Consider the following 19,646-nt stretch of genomic DNA (forward strand, 5'->3'; position numbering starts at 1 on the left):
TCACGGTCCTAGGATCACTTTTTGAAAATCACTCTCCTCTCCTAGATCATTCATTGTGGTTTCTGTCATGTGGCTCCTTTAAACTGATGGACAGATGGACTGACAGATGAATGTACTTACTGTGCTCTATTGTTTATTCTTTTTTATGACCTACTTATAACTTTTTCAAATAGTGTAAACAGGAAATTTCCTGAGGGCAAGGACTATGTATTTAGGCCTGTTGTGGATTGAATTTTGTTCACTCCCAAATGATATGTTCAATCTCTAATATCTGTGATTGTTACCTTATTTGGAAAGAGATCTTTGAAAATATAATCAATTTAAGATGAGCTAATGCTGAATTAAGGTGGTCCGTAATCCAATGACTGGCTTCCTTACATAAGAAGAAGGAAATTTAGATAGAGAGACACAGGGAGAATATCAAAAGAGATAGAGATTGGAGTCAAAAAATATCAAGAATTTCTGACACAGAGATTCCTAAAGCTGAGAATAGGCAAGGAAAGATCTTTTTCTAGAGCCTTCCAGTAGAACACAGTCCTAAAACACCTTGACTTTGGACTTCCAGCCTCCAGAACTGAGAAGAGTAAATTTCTGCTGTCCTAACTCAGCCTTGTTATGGCAGCCCCAGGAAGCTGACATAGGGCCTTTGTATTTCTAGGGGAGAGGATGCTGGTGGCAGATGTTCAATAACTCTATGGGATGTAAGTGAATCACTAAGATATCAGAACCACGTAACTAGCATTTATTTAGCTCATGGTGTGATGCAGAGCGAAGAATTTCAAAGGATAGGTTAAATTGCATAGATCTTCTTGGTGGGTATAAAGTTCTAGTCACTTACTCTATTCTCATTCTACCAAGGAAAAGAGGGGTAAGAGTGGAAGTTCTCGGTGGTGAATCAATAGTTGTTATGCACACAGGGTCCACTACCCCACTTAGCTCTTTTGCTTGTTGTGGGCCCCATGGAACTGCAAGGTTCTTTCTCAATTAGGCAACTCTACATCTAGCATTGTCCAGGATACTTTCAGTTCATTCCTGTTAATTATGTCTTTTTTCACCAGATTACCATTTATGCTCAAGACAAAGAGAATAACTTGGCACTTTCCACCTCCTTGACTTTGGTTTCTGCAACCCTTTTTAGCCCAGTCTCTTCCAACACATCTTTCAAATCTCACAAGACTTCCCTTGTGTTTTCAGACCTTAACTCAGTAAAGCATAAGGCAATCATGACCTTGAGTTTTATTTCTTTGTGTACACTTCACTTTTTCCAAAGTATATACTTACAAAACAAAATCTACTCCCACAGCACCATGCAGTCAACTTTATAGGTACATAATAAATATTCGCTGACTTAAAATAGTGAAAAGAAACAGCCCTAAATAAAACACTCCTGCCAGTAAGGGCTGGTTCCTCTGATGGAAAAACTATATCTGTGCAAGTGCTGCATTTCTTTCTGGTAAGCATTTTCCGGAACGTCTTTTTATACACTCAGAGTTACAGAGCTGTCAGCCAACAGAGGAATGTCGAAGCTGCAGCCTCCCACATGTCGGCTATGATTCCACACAAACCTTTTTCTTCTGGTTGGAGCGGCCAAATTGCAGCTCAAGAGAAAAACATAATTATATTCCAAAAGGCCAGAGATAGCTGCTGAAAATTTCCTAACTGTGAGCAAAACAACAACAACAAAAGATGAACCAGGATTACCTATGAAGCACAGCAAATTCAAAATATTCCAGGGACTATTATGAAATGATTTCACATTTGCTGTCTTCTGTTTTTCAGTTTAAAATATTAAATATTTGTCTGGTTGGCTGACATGCACCATTAAATGTATCATACTTCCATGTGCACTTACAATTTATATGTTGATTCCCTCCTGCACATACATGTACCCATGCTCCCATATATCCAAACTTAACACAGACAGCCTACCTCCCTTGGCCAGCTCCTCAATTAAGAAGCAGAATGAATTCATCAATACATGTTTGCATACCCAAGGAGCTTAGTAAAACTCTTGTTGACTTGTTTGCATTTCAGGTAAAGTATCATGTCATGATTATCTCTGGTGGTTAAAGTTCAAACAATTTCACCTCCTATCCAGAATACAAAGGAAAAAGCAGGACATGGCAGTCTCCAAGGAACAAGCTACACTGCACCTAAGACTTAATGGGCAAGTAAAGTGTGGATGTGTAAGTTAAGATCTTTTAATTATTCAACCTCTGAAAGCTTCATTTCTTTCTACGTTGTCCTAACCAGTAAACTAGAGACAATAAATTGATGGGGATTGGGCAGGTCAGTTAGTGACAGCCGGAAGACAATAGCAGAAAACAACAGAGTAGAACACGTAGGAGCATGGGGCCATTTGTTGAGGAACCTGGACGCTCTACAGAACAATTGCCTTTTGGCACATCACAGTATTGAGTCAAACCTACTGCTCATGTTTTGCGGTCTGGATGTTATGACTGAATGCTTCTCCTTAGGACTAGACATGGACTTTGACAGTGAGGTGCTCCATTTAAAGGCAGAGACTCAAAGGGACTAGGAGAAACTGGCTTACAGGTCTTAAACTTCGTATCACTCTCTCAGGCTAAGAGGAGGGAATGTCGGGCACTGGGAAGGGATTCATGAGTATATCCTCTTGACCAACTCTGCTTGAGTCCCAAACCCCTAAACCCTGCAGAAATGGAGGGGCAGGTGATTGATATTGCTGCTGCCTGAACACCCTCTTTGTCAGCAAAGACTGGACAAGGAGCCATTTAATTTTATTATCATTTGGATTTTCTAGTATTGTTCAGGACTGGGATGATTAAACCAAGACTGAGTTTTGAGACTGCAAATGATGGTAGGGCTTTTGCTAAGCTACAAGTGATTAGAAAAGTAAGCAGGGGGAAATCTTTCCCAAGCATGAGGATTTCACCTGGGCAGTTGCACTTGGGTCAGTCATTCTGTGAGTTGTAATTGTGTACACACCAGGAGCATGTATACTGGTTTATCTCTCTGTGAATACTTGATTCTCTGCTTCGCAGCCACTTTCCTCTTCTTCCTTTCCAGGGAGACCCAAATTTGGTTTAGGTAGCAACATGCCCAGATCCAGGGAGCTGAATGAGATTGATTCAAGTCAATTTTGGCTTCTTGTTCCGGCTGGTCAATGAGTGATCTATATGAGGGCAAAGGACACAGGACTGGCCAGTGAAGTATGATGGAAAGTCTCCAGTGGGGGGGGGGTGGCGATTTTCTCCTGTGAGAAATGGAGAAGTCCCTTGTTGCTTTTTCCTTCCTTGCCCTTTATTGTGGACACTGTCACATTTAAAAATCAGATTTCCACCTTAAAATTTGTGTAAGTCCACACTATTACCTACCCAAGTCTTGCTCTGCAATTCTAAGTATTATTAAAAAATCACACACTGTAGGCAACTGAACCCTGAGATTTGAGTATGAGTGTGTGTGTGTGTGTGTGCGTGTGTGTGTGTACTCATGGTTTGTTCTTAAAGTGTACGATGGCTGACCAGTGGTGTAGCTTGATAAAGTTCATTAACTTTTCAACTTATGAAATAGATTTTATTTTGTGGTATAAGATATCAATGCAAGAATAAAGCGAAATCAAAAACAGAAAACAAAACAGAGTCTCAGTTTAGCTCCAGACTTGCCTTATTGTTGGATTTAAGAGATCAGAAATGTTTATAGAACATTTTACTCATTGTTGAATCATCTGATTCTTTAAAAGACTGACAGCTTTTCATTTACTTCTTTAGTTAAATGCATAGCTATAGATAAGACTCTGCCAGATTCTAAACTACTGAGGCAAAAGGTGAGTTCATGTTACAATTCCAAATATTCTGAGGTTGTCTGAATGTCTGCATTCCAGCTAATGAAAAAAGAGGAGAAATCATGTGGTTTCTAGAACGGGGCCATAGAAACCTGCCTCGCATGATCTTTCTTCAAATTCTTCTGCCAGGTGAATGGAAAAACTCTTAGGATTTACATCATTGGCTCTCCAACTTTTGGGCTGACAGCCTCTTACACTCTTCAATTTATTTAGGACCCCAAAAACCTTTTGCTTTTGTGGGTTACATCTATTGATACTTACTAAGAAAACTTTAGACTATTAATTCCTTAAAAATAAAAATATGAACACTGTAAATTCTACATACTAATAGAAATACTACATTTTTAAATGAAAATTAACCATATTGGCCCCAAGGAAAACAATGACAAAAGTGGCATTGTCTTCCATTTTTGCAAAACTCTTTATATCTAACTTAACAGAAGACAGCTGGATTCTCATGTCTGCTTCTCTATTACCTATTATGTGGTTTTGGTTGAGGAATGTTTAAAAAAATCTAGCACTCACATAAAGGGTCCATAATAGTCTCAGGAACTCCTATGTTTTTGGATTAGACTTTGGGAACCACTGACTTAGCGAAGGATCCACCCACAGAATGTAAGTATTCCTCGTTTGTGAAGGAAAATTTCTTAACTAGAAACACTCCCACTGGACCGTGATGCAAATGAGAAAGGAGTGTAGTAAGCCACTAAGATTTGGGGATTTGTGTGTTATCACACTTCGCTTTATTCTGATTAAAACACTAACTCATGTAGTGGCAAACCCCTGTCAGGCCTGTTTAAGAACTTAACATATACTAACCCATGCAGTTCTCAAAGCAAACCTATCAGGTGGTTGCTTTATAGTCACCATTTTAGAGATGAGAAAACTGAAGCATGGAAAGATTGAGTGAAGTGTCCACAGTCACAGCACTAGTAAAACAATCCAGTTCTGGAGTTTTACTCTAAATTACTCCCCTGCACTGCCTACTGACTTTACCTAAGTATTTCTCATCACTGTCTTACACCTTGTACTCCAGACAAACAACAGAGACAAGAATGGACATTATATACTTCCACTGATGATTTCCATGTTTAAAGCAAATATGTGGGTAGCAACTAGTTTTGGATTTCCCAGAAAAGAAAAGATGGGAGTTGTTAAGGAATAAATAGGTGGGAAGAGGTGATCAAAGACTACAGAAAAGAGATGGCAGAAGGGTCATAAGAAGGTGTGGTAGGCAGAATTCTAGATTCCCTTCATGGCTCTGCCACCTGGAGTTACTCCCGCGATGGCGTACATGACATTATATTACATGTTATGTTACATGGTAAAGGGAATTTTCCAGATGTCATTAACCATACTGCTCAGTGGCCTTAAGATAGAAAGATTATGTGAGTGAATAATTCTGACCTCTTTAAAAGCAGAGAGTTTTCTCTGGCTGGCAGCTGAAGAAGTCAGAAAGACTCAAACTGAAAGACTCAATGCTTCACTGACACCTGGAAGATGGAGGAAGTCACCACATGAGGACTATGAGTGGCATGGAGGAACAAAGACCAGTCCCCAGATGACAGCCAGTACGGCAGCCACAAGCTCTGCCCTACAACCATAAGGAATTGAATTCAGCCAACAATCTGAAGAGGAATGGACTTGCATCCTCCCAGACCTCCCAGATAATCCCCCAGCCTTGCCCATATGAACTGATTTGGGCCATGTGGTGCTCTGAGCAGAAAACCTGACTAAATCTGTCTGAATTTATGATTGAGTTAGTGCATGACTTATGGTTTAAACTGCTTTGCTAGTGGTAAGCTGTGACACAGCAATAGAAAACCAGCAAAGGGTGACTCATGAGAGACTTTATCTGCTCCAACGCACTTGCATAAGCAAGACTGCCTTTGCCCTGTAAGTCTCTATTCCTGGCAACTAATGGTAAATAACCCTAAACAGTAAATTCTACTTGATTAAAAATAAATAAATAAATAAATAAATAAAGGAAACCCAAACCACATATTTACTTATAAATATTTTCAATTTACTACTGTTGATCTTAAATTAGTAATCCATAATAGTTCATTATTATAAACCACAAAGGAGGCAAGAACTTTCTTAAGGCAATATTTTTAACGTAAAAATCCCCAAATCCTACAATCCATTAACCTCTCCCATAATCCATTCTTATAAAGAAGTACTAGAAAGTTCCAAGAGATGAGCACCACACTCACGCATAGACCTAGAAAAATGTGCACAGCAGGTTCTCAGGGTCTCATTTTTTATATCAATACAAACAAATTTCTTTCAGGGGAGACATATAGATGTAGCTGAAGGTAAACTATATCAATATAATTATTTATTTTTATATATCACTCTTTCCTTTAAAATAGTAGCCTACTTACAATAAGATAGGAAGTGCAGGACATGGTAGCAGGTAGCACCCACCTGTAATTCCAGCACTCTGGAAGGCTGAGACAGGAGAATTCCAAGTTGAAGTCCTACTTAGGCAACTTAGAGACTTAGCAAGACCTTGTCTCAAAATAAAACATATTGAAAGGAGGCTGGGGATGTAGCTCAGTAGGAAGAACTGGGCTCAATCTGAAGAAGGAGGAAGGAGGAGAAGGAGAAAGAGGGGGAGGAGGAAGAAAAAGAAGAGGAGGAGAAAGCAGAAAGAAGGAGGAAAGAAAGGAGAAATGAAATTAAAGTTCAAGAGAAAAGTCAGAATTCCTACCCTATACTTCTGCTATAGGTGGGTTTGGTGGGAGTCCTCAAGGCCCACAGATGAGTAGGCATCAGTTGCTGAGAAGAGGCATGCTCCAAGAATTCTTACAGCAAGCCCTTTTATGCTGCTGTGTCAGAAAATCTCCAAATCTTGGTGACTCCTAACAACAAAGAACTATTTTTCTGTCATGGTGCATGCCATCTGTTGCTTAGCTGGGGGCTCTGCTCCATGCCTGGTCTTCTGGGGCCAAGCTGGCAGAAGCTGCCATCTTGAATGTTGCTGATTGGCAAAGACAAAGGAAAAGAGAGCCTTGAAGGGTCTTGCACAGGTGGCTAGTGGCCTGGCTTGGAGGTAATGCACATTAATTCCTGTCATACTTCACTAGGCAGAAGAGTCACTCAGTCCCACTCAGGCCCACTCACCCACAGAGGGGCTGGGTTGCACATACTATCATTAGCTCAATGGAGCACAAATAAGATCTCCCAAACAATAATGGCTACCATGGAGGTCACTGTCAATGGTAGGATACAGGGTGCCATATCACAATCAATATTGCGTGAGTCCCCGAGGATGGTTATCAAGCCTCTCAATGCAGATGGAAATCATATCAAAGCACAATCAGGTAAATATCATACTAACCAGCATAGTCAGCCTTGGGATGTGGCTCTGTCTTGGCTAATGTACAGATGTTAACGTTCCTTGAGGAATAAGCCTCCAGGGCCAGGGAGGAAACACAAGAGAGGCTGGTGGATGGGCAAATAATGTTTTGTTGCCAAGTGCCTGCTTTGTCTGAAGGCAGGGGTGGAGAGAGACTGCTTACTTTCAGTACATTTATTGCCACATGAGACTTGGACTACCAGATACTATTTTTTTTTTAAAGAGAAATTAGAAATCCAAGTTTGTAAAATCTCCAAAACTAAAATACTCTAAAAACAAAGAGCAAACCAGTCAAAGCATGTCTGTCAGCCAGATGTGGCCTGTGGGTTCTGATTTGTGGAGACAGTCTGTGGTTGCTATTTATAGTCATCAGCATGACAACTGACAGAGCAGAAGGTGGTGTTGATGTCCCCATGGGGCACAGCTACTGAACATGTGGTTTCATGCTACTCTGACAAGGCGAATGATTGGTACAGTCCTTTGGTGAATCTCAAGTCTGAAATCACTTCTGAAGAGGTTCAGGTTCTACTGGAACCAAACTCTTACCAAGAAAACTCTAGGGAGAGAGAATCTAAACTCCACAAGGTCAAGGCCTTGGCTTGTTTGTGCAACATTGCATCTCTGGCATCTTAAACAAGTCTTTGCAGATGGAAGGTTCTCCATAAATACGTGTTAAAGCAATATGGACGTTTTCATGGAACTAGTTCAAACCTATTTCTGCAGAAGAAGAATTTGGATATTAGCCTTTTTATTCACCAGGGACACCAAAAAAAAAATTCTTCTTAAGGACTTCCTACTCAAAATTGCTTATTTTGAGCAGAATTCACAGCTAATCAACAGTACTATGACAACACAGAGGTTCTTCGCCAATAGAAACTACTGCCATAATAGCAAATTAGGCTGCTTCACATCATCCCCAAGGACTCAGCACAGGTGGGAGGCAGCAGAATGGCCCTTGCCATCATCTGTGCATGGCAAGGATGTGGCACTAGGAGGTGTCTGGCTGAGGGAGACCGGGTGGGTAAGCCTAGAAGGATGAAGCTGCAGATGGGGCTTGTACTATACACCTGTGAGCAGGCAGAATAGGGGAGTCTCAATGGATGCCAGCACAGAGATGTGACAACTGCGGAGGTCCCAAAGAAAGAAGAAATGATCCTGGATAAGAGAGGGGAGAAGGAAACCCTGAATTAACCCCAAATGGAGAAAGACAGAGATAATACCATTAGGCAGACTAGAAGCTTGAGAGGGAAATTAAATTCAATTAAAACAACAGTAGAAGGGCTACTCTCCACTTCCCAGTATTAGCCTGGGATTCATGCTCTCTGAGGATTGCCTGAGGCCAGGTTCTCTGGGAAGCAGCCCCTGCGGCCAGCTGAAGATGCCAGAAGTGTGAAGGAGTAAGTGGAGATGGTGATTGTTATGGTTTGTGTTTCTAGATGTCCCCTGCAAGCCTCATGCAGCTTTTTCAGAGGTGGCTGAATCTAGAGTGTGTGATCTTGGGATTAAGGGTGTGTGGCTACTGAATCAGTCCACTGATTGGTTTGGCACCACTCTAATCCTGGTTGTCTGGATAAGGTAAAAGGGACAGAAAAAGAGTTGTGTTCTCTTGCTGCTTTGCTGTCTTCAGTCAGCCATGAACTGCTGCCCCTCCGCCATGCCACCCTGCCTTGGAGCCAGCTGATTATGGACTGAAACCTCCACAGGCTGTGAGCTAAATAAACCTTTCCCCCTTTAACTTTGGGTGTCGGATATTTTGTCTTGGCAATGAGAGAAAAGTAACTGAGACAGTGATGTAGTCTCAACAAGGCCTCACTGGCCCCAAGGGGTGCTGGAGTGGGGTGGGCCCTTCAAAGTTGTCCCAGATTGGAACAAAAGAGCTGAGCATTTATTTCCAGTGTTATCCAGTCATTGGATGTGGACTTTGGACAAAGGAGCTGCTGCACAGCACACTGTAATGTCCACTGGTTATCAAGTGAGATAACTTTACACACCATGGCCATCATGAGATTGGTATACAATAAGCACAACATAAATGCCAGGCTCATTTCTTTCATCTCTCTACCCACTGTGGTGCTAAAATTCTCTGATTGAGAACTTAGAGCATACCCTTGGTGCTCCTATTTCAGCAGTGAGATTTTTCCTATGGCATTTCATACATGACTGGGATAGCCGGAGTGTTGTACAGGCAGGCCAAAGTCAAGAACATGGTCTCCAGCAGCCTGAAGAAGAAAGTGGAATTAACATTTGCTGTTTTTCCTCTTCTGCAGTGCTTAAGTCTTGTGAGATGTTTGCCATCAGAAGGGTTCCAAGGGCAGACAAGGAGGGGAACTACTCAAACCTCCACCCCTCTTCGAGATGCTGGTGCATGGTGGCCTCCTGAGAGGTCCCCAAAAAGACACTTACTGAGCTTTGTGAATTGCAAGCTAACTGGAGCACAGGTGACAGCCTTCATGTATCCTGGAAAGTCCACAGAATTTCAAGGGAACTGTATGTGTCAGGCAAGTGGTTCCCTAACTTGCTTTTGTTTTTGTAAGTGAATATTCCTTTTTATAAACATCAGCAGTGATGTAGAGTGTCCTCCCCTTATTAGGCTATGTTTTAAAGTCTGTGAAGAAGAACTGTAACTGCTGCTACTTCTCCAGCAATGAGGAGTTAGTCAAATTATGACAAGAGTGAGACAGGGGCCATTAGAGAGGGAAATAGCTTTAAAATTTGACCAGAGCCATGTAGGAAACAGCAGAGGCAGCAAGAGATTTCATTTTTTACTAAGATTCTGGAGTTGCCTTCTAAACCAGCAGTAGCTGGAATGTCCAGCACACCTGGCAGGTGCCAGCGGCTGCACCTGTAAGTATTTTTATATATGCTGCGTCACCCAAGGGGCTGCTCAGCCTGAGAGGGGTTAAACAATGTGTTCCAGGCCCCCAGGCAGAAGTGCAGAGAGGAACCCGGATGGTGTGGCTCCCATATGTGCTCTTAAATACACTGCCTACCCCTGACCTTCAATGTGTTCACCACCATTCTTCAGACAGATCAGAAATAACAAAGTGGTAAAATCATATTAAAAAAAGGTAAAAAGCATAGGCTTGAAAATAAAGCCACTTAGACAAACTCTTCACTTGGGAAATTGACACAAATGTTATATGAACCCTGACCTTTAATACTTGTTGTTTCAGATGAAAATAAGTATAGACATTTCTAGGAAAATTCTAGACATTTTGCTATAAAGACAGGACACTTTATGTCCGTGTATCTGGAGTCAATAGTCTTCCTATTCAGGCACCTTTCACTGGGGCTCTGAGCATCCAATGGTGTCTTGGTTGACAAAGCTGCTGGCTGTCCTAAGTCCCTCTGGTCTTCCCCACTGAAAGAAAGACCAGAACACTGGGCCATGTTCAAATAGCTGCATTCTTTTCCATGTGGTCAGGCAAGGAGCAATGGAGCTTCCCTCCCAGCCCCCAGCCAGCTCCTTTCGGTGTGACTGGGACTCTGAGGTGCATAGCTTCCTCCACTCACGCAACTGTAGGAGCTCCGCTCACACATGTATGCTTTCTTTTCCCTGCTGCGTCCAGCTCAAACAGCTGCTCTTGATTTTCAGCTCACCTTCTCTGAGCTAGAAGGTTCCTGGTGAAATAAGTCACTCCCCCCCTCTTAGAAGAAGAGAAAGTATAGCTCAAGTCAGGCCATCACTGAGGAGCTCTGGCTTTCCCCAGCTGTCACTTCTCTTATGTGTGGTTGGCATGGCAGGAGCAGGAAGACTTGAAACTCAAGGATTTTTAACCAGAAGCCTCAATTTCCTCTATGCAAAAAACCTTTTACCGGCTTTGCCTTGAATGTCACTTTCCCCCAGAGCCTTTTCCTTGGTAACAATAAAACAGTCCAAAGGCAGGAAGGTGTGATTTAATTTATAACTTGGGGGAGGGGTGGTTCCCCTTGAATCAACTGGAGATCTGAACAAGTCCCACAGAGGCAGGTCCTCAAATGGGCTGATTTTGTCAGACTTTGGTGAATGTGGCAAAACCAGGGACACTGTGCAAGAGAAAAGAGCTTATGTTGATCTTCACTGAAAGTACAAGAAACATGTTGGGCCCATCTGCTCCTCTAGATTGGCACTGTTGACATTTATTTTTAACTGTGGCAGAAAACACACACCATAAATTTTTTCCTCCCTCCCTTCCTCCTTCCCTCCCTCCCTTCCTTCCTCCCATCTTCCCTCCTCCCTTTTCCTTCCCTTCATCCCTTTCCGTTCTTCCCTCTTTCCCCCAAGAAACGTGAAGTGCTTTAAGTCCACCAACCCACTGGCAGCAGTCAGTTCCACAGAGCTGAGGAACCTCCCCAGGTAGGTGGGTGTCCTTATTTTCTCAAGAGGAAACTGACACGCAGGGGGTTCAAGAGCTTGTCCAGGGCCACAAAGCCTCCTGCTCTCTTAGCCCTCATGTGTATGTCCTCTTCTGGGAGATGCTTTTGTGGCCACTGGTGAATTTCATGTTCTATAAAGCAGTGACTATTTAGGGAACATCTAACATGGAGTTTGCTTACATTCTAGGAGAGTAAGTATAAAAATGCTGGAAATACGTATATATGTATATATATATGTGCACAAATACATAATCACATGCATTGTTATACATTATATGTCATTAATCAACTATTTTCCTTAGTTCTAGAGTTGCCATACACACTTCCTAACCATATTTGTCTACTGACCCAGAGCTAGTGCATCAGGAATGAAAGAGAAGGGCCAGGAAATCTGCTTCTTAACAAACCTTCCAGGTGAGTCCCATGTAAGCTAAAATTTGAGAACCATCCGACCAGAGGAAACACGATCAGCAGCCTAAATACTATGCTATTTTTACTTTTATATTTTCATCGCATTGAAAGAAAACCTTTGCTCTCTTAAATCATTACCATTTAAATATCCTTTATTTAATTAGAGGGTAACTGTTTTTTGTTCTTTTTTTTTTGGTACTGGAGATCGAACTCGGGTCCTTGTGCTTGTGCAGCAGGCGGTGAAACCACTGAGCTAAATCCCCGGCTTGCGGGTAACTTTTTCATAGATGTGAAAGGTTAGGATTTGTGAAGTCTAGGTTAATGAGTATTTTTATTTTATTACCAGATTTAACATAGATAATATTTAAAAGCCCTCAGCTTTTCTAAGAAAAACACACATTTCTTCCTTGGTTTGTTTGGTAGGCGCTTATTTGGAGCCCAAGTCTGAGCAGAAGAGGAGGCTGCATCTTAAGCAGAAGAGCCTTTTGGGCTAACACAGCTCGACGAGGCCCAGCTTACCCATGAGAAGTGGGCTAAAGGCCTTTTGTTTACCACCCCCACTCAAACGAGTAGGAGTAGAAATTGTGAAAAACAATTTACCTAACTTAGGCCTTCAGAATTTGGAAGACTAGAATGATAATGAACTTTGCTATAACCTTGCCTATGGCCACTCACTTGGAAAACCCCAAATATCCTCGGTATTACAACATCTCCCCCCCGCCCCGCCCCCATGCCCTAGGCTGGGCCTGCTCCAGCCTATGCTCCACACTACATCTCTGACCATTCCTCAAAGTTTTCAGGAAGGAAGCCCAAAATTTGGGGCTGGCTTTCTGTATCTTTCTCTCCCTCTCCCACCTCAGCAGTCTCCACTCTTGCTGGCCCAGTCTTCTCCTTCACCAGTCCTCCCACCCTGCACTACTCCCTGCTCTACAAGGGTTTTCTCTGCTGCGAGCCGCCTGCTTTCCTTTAGGAAGCCATCTGGGCCTTCTGGCTACAGGAAACAGAAACTCCACCCAAATTAGCATTGGCACAAAAAAGAAGAGAAAGAGCGCTGGCACAGAAAGCCAAGCTGTGTCTGCTCAAATGGTCCCCTCGAGAAGCGCCCTGGGCCTCACACACTTGTCAGCCCTTGGTTCTGCTTCCTTCTGTGGCTTCATTCTTAGCAGATTCCCAAGTACTGGCTGGGTGGTTAGGCTCACTCCATGCTGAAGTGCTGATACTTAAGCCCAGGTGGAAAGAGTTCACCTCTTTCTTAATTCTTCTAGCAGAAACCAAGAGGTTTATGTGCCTGGCCTTTCTCAAACTTGTAAGTATGATTAGCCAGCACTGAGAAAAACAGTGCCTGACAGATTAGGTGCTCAATAAATAGTTAATTGTTGTTGCCATTCATTTTTACTAATTAAGCATGAATGAATTCATGAGAGACCCCTCTGGTATAGTGTGCCAAGAGCAGCGAGAATTCCATCTCAGCTGCAGGAAGCAGCCCAGGGCAGGCCCCACCATGGAAGGCATGAGTAGGGTCAGGAAGGGCAGTGCAGGAAAGCCAATGCCTGTGCCTGGTCCATAATGCAGTATGGGAGTTCCCCAAGCCAGGACAGGGCATTCGGTGAGGCAGTAAGTTGCAAAGAGATGGAAGATACTGGGTAAAGGCTGAAGGGCATCATGCTAACTGTGAAGCTCACAAAACTTTAGTTGTCCAGATGTGCTGGCCTCTTGGACACGGCTGGGGAGAAGAATGTAGATAAGGGCAAAGAGGTGCGCGCATGTGCATGCAGGGTGACAGTCAGGTCACCAAAGGCCACGCACACCACACTCAGGGCTCACTGTTAGGTAGACAGCAGCTCTTGAGGAGGTTTTCAAGCCAGGATGGAGGGCCATAAGGTTGGATTCCAGAGCACCTGCTGGTTGGGTGCTCCTGAACACAGTACTTCAGCCTCCCCTGTCCCTCCTCAGAGTGGATCCGAGGACAGGCTACATGACCAATAGGAAGCTATCCCCCTAGACCACATGGTAGGTAGACATCCAATGAATGCTTGTGCTGCTTCCTTTCCTGTCAATGGCTGATTTTTACATTTGACTTACTGGAAGGGGAAAAAAATCCAGTGAATTGAAAGCTCCATGTATATCATTTCTCAAAGCTACAATGCAGAGAAAGTGGGTCAGGTGTTACTGCCTAACATTCATGTGGCTTGGGATGGTTTCAGTTTCCTTCATCCCAATTTGGTGCATGATTGAAAGAAGTGAGATGCATGCACATGTTTCTGAAGACATGTGTCTAACTCTTGTCACTTTGGAATCTAGTGAAGGTGTACAGAGCTTTGCGATATTGTCAAATCATTTTAAAATTCATATAGCTCAAGGGTAAAAATGCAAACAGGGATTTTTTTTTTTTTTTTATAAATCACAGAGGTAGACAGGTTTGCCTGGAATAAGAACTTCTTTCCCCCACCCATATGCATTCCTTCATGAGAACAAATTAGTCAAGAGTGGAAGATTAAACTTGCCGCAGAGATAGGCAGTACTGATACTGAGGAGGGAACCGATTCCAAATACAATGCTTTGTTCAAAAGTTTTAAAAGCAGACATAGAGCTAACCTGTTTCCTTTATGGTATAATGGAAAAGATAGTGATTCAAAGTCAGACAAGCCATGTTCTACCTGCAAGTTACTAGTTATAAAACCCTGGGCAAATCACACAGCCTCCCTACGATTCAGCTTGCTTCTTTGCTGATATAAAGGAGAAATCCTAATCTTACAAATTCTTATCAGGCTGAATGAAATGATACAGTTTATAATGGGTTAAAAACTATGACATACTGAAAAATGTAAAGCTCCTTTTCAGGGCGGTAACTGTAAGTTTCCTAAAATCACACAAGATTAAACAGAATAGAAGCTCCTTGTATCATGAACTGTTTTACATGGAATTTATATACGCAGTGATAAAATACAATTGCTTTTACTCTATGACAGGTATGTTGGACCATGTACAGCCCATAAGATTGTTTTTGACCCTCAACTTGGGTATTAAAGAAATAACCCCTTGAAAGGGAAAGGACTTCTGAAATAATTTTTTTTAACTACCAAGTCATATGAGAACAATCAATACAAGTTGAATGTGTAAACTTTAACTTATTCTTCTGATGGTTGAACTTCATTAAGTTCATAAATGGGGACTCAGAACAAAGTGAAATATTAACTTTCTAAAATTCCAAAGTGATCATAAGGAGGGACACACTAGTAGGGACATTTACAAACTATCTTCATAAGCCCAGCCAGGCGCAGTATTATTCAGAAATGAGTAATGCCAGCCTGCAGCCTGTTCAAGTCAATGACCACAAATGCCCTAAAATGTGGCCTTGATGGTCTTATTTCTACCACCATCAATGGAAATTATACATGAAACAAAATTCCTCCTCTTCTCTACATTTGCTCTGGAAAAAATTCCCACAAATTCCTACAGGCTAATTCTTTAATTTATAAAAGAAATGCATGGAATTTTGACCTTTCCTCAGGTTTGCATGTTTCCAGCTTCCATGGTGTGTTCTGCTGATGACCCAGGAGCTCTCTTGTCCAACAGAGGTAGCTGCTGTTCATGGAGCCATGTTTCTATTTTGTTAAAAAAAGAAAAAGTTTCTGGAAATATCACAAGTTGCTAAGAATCTAGTTTATCAGAGTTTACTAAGACTCTGTAGCATATTGTTTTAATCTTATTTAAATATATTTAATTACCAAGAGGTCTATGGATATACCTCTTCAGAGCTAGAAGGCAAAGGATACAGGGGTGTATTTCAAAAGTGGTTTGGGGGGTATTTCCCTTGTCTGTCTGGTAATCTAGGCACTATGCTCTACTTTATTTCAGTAAACACCAGATGTCCCCTTTTCTGACTTAACATCACCATTTTAAAGAAAACTCGTGGATTATTTGATAAAAATAAAAATGAGCATGAATTTGAATTGTCTCAGTGATGGTGACAGATAAAGTGAGCAGGGGAAACAGGATAGAAGAGTGTGGTGGGAGCTGATGGGAAGAGTCACAGCTCTTCTGGTTATGAAGATAGCATAGCCAATTTAAACAACACAAACATTTCCTCACCTGGTTCAAAAACAAAGCAGGAATTAGTTGACTAACAACTGAAACATAAAAAGAGAGGGCAGCAAGCTGCAGGAGCAGCTCCATGAGGCTCAGATCTGGTCCTCAGGACTCAGTTTCTCTCTCTCAGGGTTCCATTCTTAGGCCTGGGTTGTGGCAAGAATGTTCTAGAAATCCAAGGTCTGCTTCCTGTTGAATCCAGCCAAGTAGAAAGAAGGTGAAATGTCTTTTTCCTGCAGAACTCATGCTAAAAGTTTACTGTGTTTCATTGGCTCTGAAATGACCATGTGTCCATCCTTGAACCAACCTCACGGCCAAGGAAATGTGAGCACCCGTCAGCCTAAATCACAACCCGCCTCTGACCTCCTGGTGGACTTGACTCTACCATAAGCTTATGAACCGAGAGTGTGAGGGGAGGGGGCTCAGGGTACAGTTTTCAGAAGATGGTGCTTAGATCCTGGGTGGTGAAAATGACAACTGTTCACTGCGGGGGACGGAAGTGTGGAGACCTCTGTGTCCTGATTCGACCGACAAAGACGATGGTGGCAGAAGTGCTGCAGAAGTAGGGAAGAGGGCCATACTAATGTGAGGCCCTGGATAGAAACGGTTGGAGCCATGAAAGTTCTGTCCCATCCACCCTGCTTGATGACGCCTTGAGCTTGGGCCTCTGTTTTTCATTTGTGTAGGAAAGAGAGTGAGACCTGGTGAAAGGCTATTCACTGGGAGTAGTCATCCTGCCCTCCGTGTCTGGGGATTTTACATCCCTGGATTCCACCAACAGAGGATTGGAAATACTCTAAAAAGGAACTGTGTCTGCAATGAACATGTACAGATTTTTTTTCATTATTTGCTAAATAGTGAAATATGACAACTATGTAGCACTCACATTGTATTAGGTATCATAAGTAATATAGAGATGATTTAAAGTGCATATATGGGAAGATGTGTGCATATGTTATATGCAAATGCTCCACCACTAATACAAGGAACTTGAGATTCTGTGGATTCTGGTACCCATGGGGTCCTGGAACCAAGAGACAACTGTGTATGTGAGAATTACATGGAGAACTGTCTTATTTATTTATTTATTTTTATTTTTTTCGGTACTGGGGATCGAACTCGGGTCCTTGCGCTTGCGCAGCAGGCGGCGAAACCACTGAGCTAAATCCCCGGCCCAAGAGAACTGTCTTTAAATGACTAAGGTCAGGCTCAGTTCTCCGGCCCTTGCCTGTTGAGAACCATTGGAAAGGGCTCTGAGCTGACAATCAGGGCAAAGCCCCTGTGAGCTGCATTGAGAGTAATGTGAATATTCACTCCTCAGTGCGGCTAGGCAGATTCCTAAGTGATGGCAGCATTCCCAGCCTGCAGTCAAAGTGATAAAAGTGGCATGATGGTGATTCCTCCTGCTCCCTGAAGACCCACACATGCCAACTTCTCCAAAAGATGTGATTTTTTATCTGTCCACATCTGCCTGGAGTGTGGCCCATTAGGGTTCAGGGGAACCCTAGGTCCTTTCAGAGGGTCCATGATGTCAGAACTATTTTATTAGTTATGTTAAAGAAGCTGCCACTTGTTAAGTTCTGTTTTAGTATATTTTTAACATCCACGTTTCCCGGAGACGCCTACAGAAACATTCCTCTGATTTGCAGTGGCATATCTGTGAGGCCAGAGCTTGTCCATACACTTCAAATATGACAATATATCATCACAGGCTGAATGCAAGAGCAGATGTGAGAATCGAGCTGCCTCCTTTTAAGGCAGACACTAAAGAGATTTACAAAAAATGTGACTTTCATTTTGGAAAACAGGGTTATCTTTCATAAAATATATTATGGCATTAGCACATAGTGGTCATGTTATGAGTTTACTACTGTTATTTTTAAAAGAATTAATAAACGTTTTGAAATTTTCTCATTCTTACTTTCTAAAACAATGACCACCAAGAGATATCACTCACTGAAGCACAAGCTCTTCCTGGTCCTCAGTAAATTTAAAGAAGATGAAGGGGCCCTGAGGCCGAAAGGTTCAAGCACCTCTGGACTAGAATCTCTGAGTCAGACCCCTGGGATTATTTTACTTTGAAGTGTCCCAGGCTTGCAGAGCTTCCCACATGCTGTCTGTCTCAGAGAATGAGCACAAACTACAAAAACAGACACCCTCTAGGTACTGTGTAGCCTGATCTGTACTATAAAACCTGAGAAAATGGGGATGAATCAACAAGTTCATTACTGAAAATTTGTTCACGCTCATTACACCCACATCTGTTAGGTTTGGTCTTTTGAGACTGTCACTGGCATGTAATTCTACTTCCACCCACAAGGTGGCAGTGTTGCACAGAAAATACCAGTGACTAACGCCGGCTGTTTCCCGGATTTGGGCTGGGGAGACATAGGGAGGGTTTGGCGCACCTCTTAATGACACACACCGAATGTATGACATTCTTTTTGTTCCAGTAAAGCTCTTACCTTGAGGGCAATGATGGTGAGAGGCTGGTAAAAAGAGATCCTTTCTGATAAAATGTCAACCGAACGGCCTAGGGGGTCTCTGGACTTGGGCTCCACATCACCGCATCACCCTGAGTGCCTCATAGCCAGATGCGCAGGCCCTAAAGCTAAATCTGAATTTCTGAGGGCGGAGTCAGGGATGTTTTTGTTTGTTTGTTAAATTCCTCAGTAAATTGCAGTGTGCAGCCAGAGGTGAGTCACAAGCTCTCCAAACTTTGTCACTAAGAAAGAAATCACCTGCTGGACTCAGGAATGAACACTAACTTTTCCTTCTTCTTTCACTGAATGCTTTTAATCCCACTCAAGTTAATTACTTCCCATCACTTAAGTTTCAGCTGGTAACCTGGGAGAAAAGAGTCGGGGCAAACCCTGCACCAGCTCAGGGGCCCACAAACACCAGAGCTCTTGTCTCAGAAGTGTCCTCCTGCAGGTCTTTGTATGTGTGTGAGGAGGAAGAGAAGAAATGCCACAGACTAAAGGAGGACCGAAGAGTCTCAGAAATAAGAGGCATGAACTAAGGGGGACAGATGCCCCCTATTAAAAGAAAAACGCTCCCCCTGAATGTCTGATAAACTTTACCACCTTGTCTCCTTTCTAATCTAACCCAGGTTCTCAGCCATGGCTGCACTTTAAAATCACCTGAGGAGGCTTGAACTACATCAGTGGAGTCTTTGACTCAATAGGTCAGGAAGGGCTGAACACAGGTATTTTTTAAAAATCTCCCAGAATGATCCTAACTTGTGGCTGGTCTGAGAGGCACCAATTTAACCAAATGAGCTACTGCTCAGACAGGGTGATAAATCCCACATCAATAGGGAATTCTGGTATAAAATAACGCTTGACAAAACCTGGTTGCATGAGCAGATGTAATCGAAGTTGTAATCCATTCTTACAGTGCTCTATTCCATTCCATTTATGCTGTGTCTGTGAGGGCAGAAGACAGATGACCAAAGTCATTACTGCACCTGTCAGTTTTACTAGCAAAGTTATGTTCATCTTCATTTATCCTTGACTCCAGTGAAAAGACTGGTTATGTCAGTTACATATCATTTACAAAGAGCCTCCTGCGAGGAAATCCATAGGTTTTCCAGACCCTGTA

The 19,646-nt window shown here is 42.5% G+C and overlaps 1 protein-coding gene and 1 long non-coding RNA gene across 8 annotated transcripts in view; one reads left to right on the plus strand and one right to left on the minus strand.

Annotated features, from left to right (window-relative positions):
* Window positions 1-2,327, plus strand: part of LOC110348101 (uncharacterized) — a 31,069-nt gene extending 28,742 nt beyond the window's left edge. The window contains exon 3 of the long non-coding RNA XR_002393073.2: window positions 2,035-2,327. This is a non-coding gene — a long non-coding RNA (uncharacterized LOC110348101). The remainder of the gene's footprint in view (window positions 1-2,034) is intronic.
* Chn2 (chimerin 2) overlaps window positions 1-19,646 on the minus strand; it is a 336,463-nt gene that overhangs the window by 81,557 nt on the left and 235,260 nt on the right. For 3 of the 7 annotated variants that reach the window (XM_087206590.1, XM_021254085.2, XM_021254086.2), the window contains one exon: window positions 15,456-15,559. The exons of the other annotated variants lie outside the window; for them this stretch is intronic. In XM_087206590.1, coding sequence (XP_087062716.1) covers window positions 15,456-15,559 — 104 coding nt within the window. The remainder of the gene's footprint in view (window positions 1-15,455; window positions 15,560-19,646) is intronic. 7 annotated transcript variants of the gene reach the window in all.

This window comes from Heterocephalus glaber, unplaced genomic scaffold (genome assembly GCF_053883595.1).
Source record: "Heterocephalus glaber isolate CG9 unplaced genomic scaffold, H.glaber_assembly_v1.0 deba00000676, whole genome shotgun sequence".
Classification (NCBI taxonomy): Eukaryota; Metazoa; Chordata; class Mammalia; order Rodentia; family Bathyergidae; genus Heterocephalus; species Heterocephalus glaber.